Here is a 2500-nt window from a genome sequence, read left to right as displayed (position 1 = left end):
GAGTTAATTGAGGGGGGAGGGGAGGGGAGGGGAGAGGGGAGAGAAGAAGAGAGGGAAGAGGAAGACGCATTTCCTTCATAAATATCTTAATTTCTTCGAATACATTTAATTATGAATTTAATTTGTGTCATAAATTTTTCTATCAATACAATCCATCTTCACCTGTATTTACGCGTCTGTTTAAATCATCATTTTGTGAAAGGTAAAAATCTCACTTGAAATTTTGCCAAATATTAACAGAGTCTAGTTAGATGGAGAGAATTCTAGTCTATAGAAGAAATCCAGTTAAGACCCATAGATTATAATTTGCTCTAGAATCTAGCTTTCTCTGAAAGTTAGGCAAATGTTTGTAGAGCTTAGTTAGAGGGGAGGGGAGGGAGGGGAGGGAGGGAAGGAGGGAGTAAAAGGATGGGAGAGGGGGGAGAGTGAGGGAAAGGGAGGTGAGAGAGAAGGGGAGAGGGTGAGAGGTAGAGAAAGAGAGAGAGAGAGATAGCAAAGCAGCGTTCCGAGAGCAAGGAAGGGCGAGGCAGAGCGAGCGGCCGAGAGAGAAGGAGAAAGAGAACTTCTCCTGACAAGCAACTGATCACCAGAGTCGTGTTGCGGGAGATGAATGGTCAGATATATAAGAGCAGAGAGCGAGAAAGCAAAACCGTGCTTTTTTCGCCTTTGGAAGAAAAGTCTCTCGTTCTCTCTCTCTCTCTTTTCTTCTCTCTCCCCCCCCCTCTCTCTCTCTTTCTCTACCCCCTCCCCCCCTCTCTCTCTCCTTTCTCTCTTTTCTTCTTTCTCTCTCTCTCTCTCTCTCTCTCTCTCTCTTTCTTCTCTCTCTCTCTCTCTCTCTCTCTCCCACCCTGATACTCCCTCCCTTCCTCCCCTCTAACTGGTCTATAGAATCCTGTCTGATCTATAAAAAGAACGAGTTTAGTCTATATAAACCAGTTTTTGGATCTTGTTCATGAATCCATGAATAGTTTATAGTTTACATTTATTCCTAGGATGCAATCTAGCCAGGCTGCTTTAGTCCAGAGAATCATCTCTTGTTGATTCTCTCTCCTAGAACATAGAACACTCTAGATCTATTGTTTCCTTTTTGTTAAATTTAGTGAATTTTTTTCTCAGTCTCTGTGATCCAGCCTTGTGTTTCAAGTGCATAATCCTACCTGAATAATCAACCTAGTCTGTGGAATCTAGTCCTGTCACATGAGACGCAGTTTGTAGAACTGATCTTCATCTGTAGAATCTAATCTCGAATCTCCCTGTCTCTCGCAGTCAGTAGAATCCAGTCCTGCGTCAAGGCGGTGGCTTGTCTTGCCTATAGAATCAGTTCTAGTTTAAAGGATCCAGTCAAGGCCGAGGAATCAGTTCCGGTCTGCGGGAGCTCGCTTGGCCCCGCGACGGGAATCTACTTTAATGCGGTTAAACTCCATTCCAGATTTTTATTGCCTGCGCCGGGGCCGTTTTGCGTTCCTACATTTTTTTTATTCCCCCCCCCCTCTCTCTCTCTCTCTGTTTCCCCTTTCTTTTTTCTCTTTCTCTGTTTCCCTTCTCTCTCTCTCTCTCTCTCTCTCTCTCTCTCTCTCTCTCTCTCTCTCTCTCTCTCTCTCTCTCTCTCTCTCTTTTTTTTTTTTTTTTTTTTTTTCTCTCTTTCCCTCTCCCTCTCCCCCCACCCACCCACCCACATCCCCAGCATCTAAGCCACCACGCAGGACCTACCTGAAGAGGTTCTCGTCGAAGTACTGTGGGTCATACTGCGGCAGGTAGTTGCTGGGAGGGTCGTCCAGCTCCTGGCCGCGGATGTACTGGATGGCCGTCAGGTACACGTAGAAAAAGCCCACAATGATCATCATCATGTACCACACCGCAGGCTTCATCCTGCACCAGCAGCGTCTGCAACGAGGGAGGAAGAGGAGGCAACGTTACGGTAGTGTTCAAGTATTTATTTGTCTATCTGCTTGACGGTTTTGCTTTCAGCGTTTCAGTCTGCCTCGACAGCATCCGCGGCAAGGAAAAACCAGAGAAAATGTCATTAGCAGCACGTGGGAGAGATTTTAGTGATTAATACAAAGGTTCCATACCAACAGCATCTGTAAAAGACATGTATATACACATACATATATATGTATATATATACAATAGCAGCAAACAATTATGATAACAACAACAACAACGATAACAATAATAACGATATTAGTAATAACAACAACAATAATAATAGTAATAATACTAATAGTAATAATATGATAAAGATAGTAATAATAACAATAATGATAATAACAATAATAATAATAATAATAACAATAATAAAAAACTAATAATAATAATAATAATAATAATAATAGTAACAATAATAATAACAACAATAATGATAACAGTGATGGTAATATCGTACAAAAATTGACCATAACCAGGATGATGATAAAATTTACCAAGAAATTAAAAATAAAAAAAATAAATAAATAAATAAACAAACAAACAAATAAATAGATATAAATAAATAAGTCAG

At 40.9% G+C, this 2500-nt stretch overlaps 1 protein-coding gene across 7 annotated transcripts in view; it reads right to left on the bottom strand.

The window, feature by feature from the left end:
• The window catches only part of LOC119598115 (carboxypeptidase M-like), a 104607-nt gene that overhangs the window by 42120 nt on the left and 59987 nt on the right, over window positions 1-2500 (bottom strand). For all 7 annotated transcript variants that reach the window (XM_037947739.1, XM_037947743.1, XM_037947740.1 and 4 more), the window contains one exon: window positions 1711-1884. In XM_037947739.1, the coding sequence (XP_037803667.1) occupies window positions 1711-1884 (174 nt within the window). The remainder of the gene's footprint in view (window positions 1-1710; window positions 1885-2500) is intronic.

The sequence above is a fragment of the Penaeus monodon genome, chromosome 40 (genome assembly GCF_015228065.2).
Source record: "Penaeus monodon isolate SGIC_2016 chromosome 40, NSTDA_Pmon_1, whole genome shotgun sequence".
Taxonomy (NCBI): Eukaryota; Metazoa; Arthropoda; class Malacostraca; order Decapoda; family Penaeidae; genus Penaeus; species Penaeus monodon.
The sequence above is the reverse complement of the archived record's forward strand: the minus strand, read 5'-3'. Positions and strand labels throughout refer to the sequence as shown.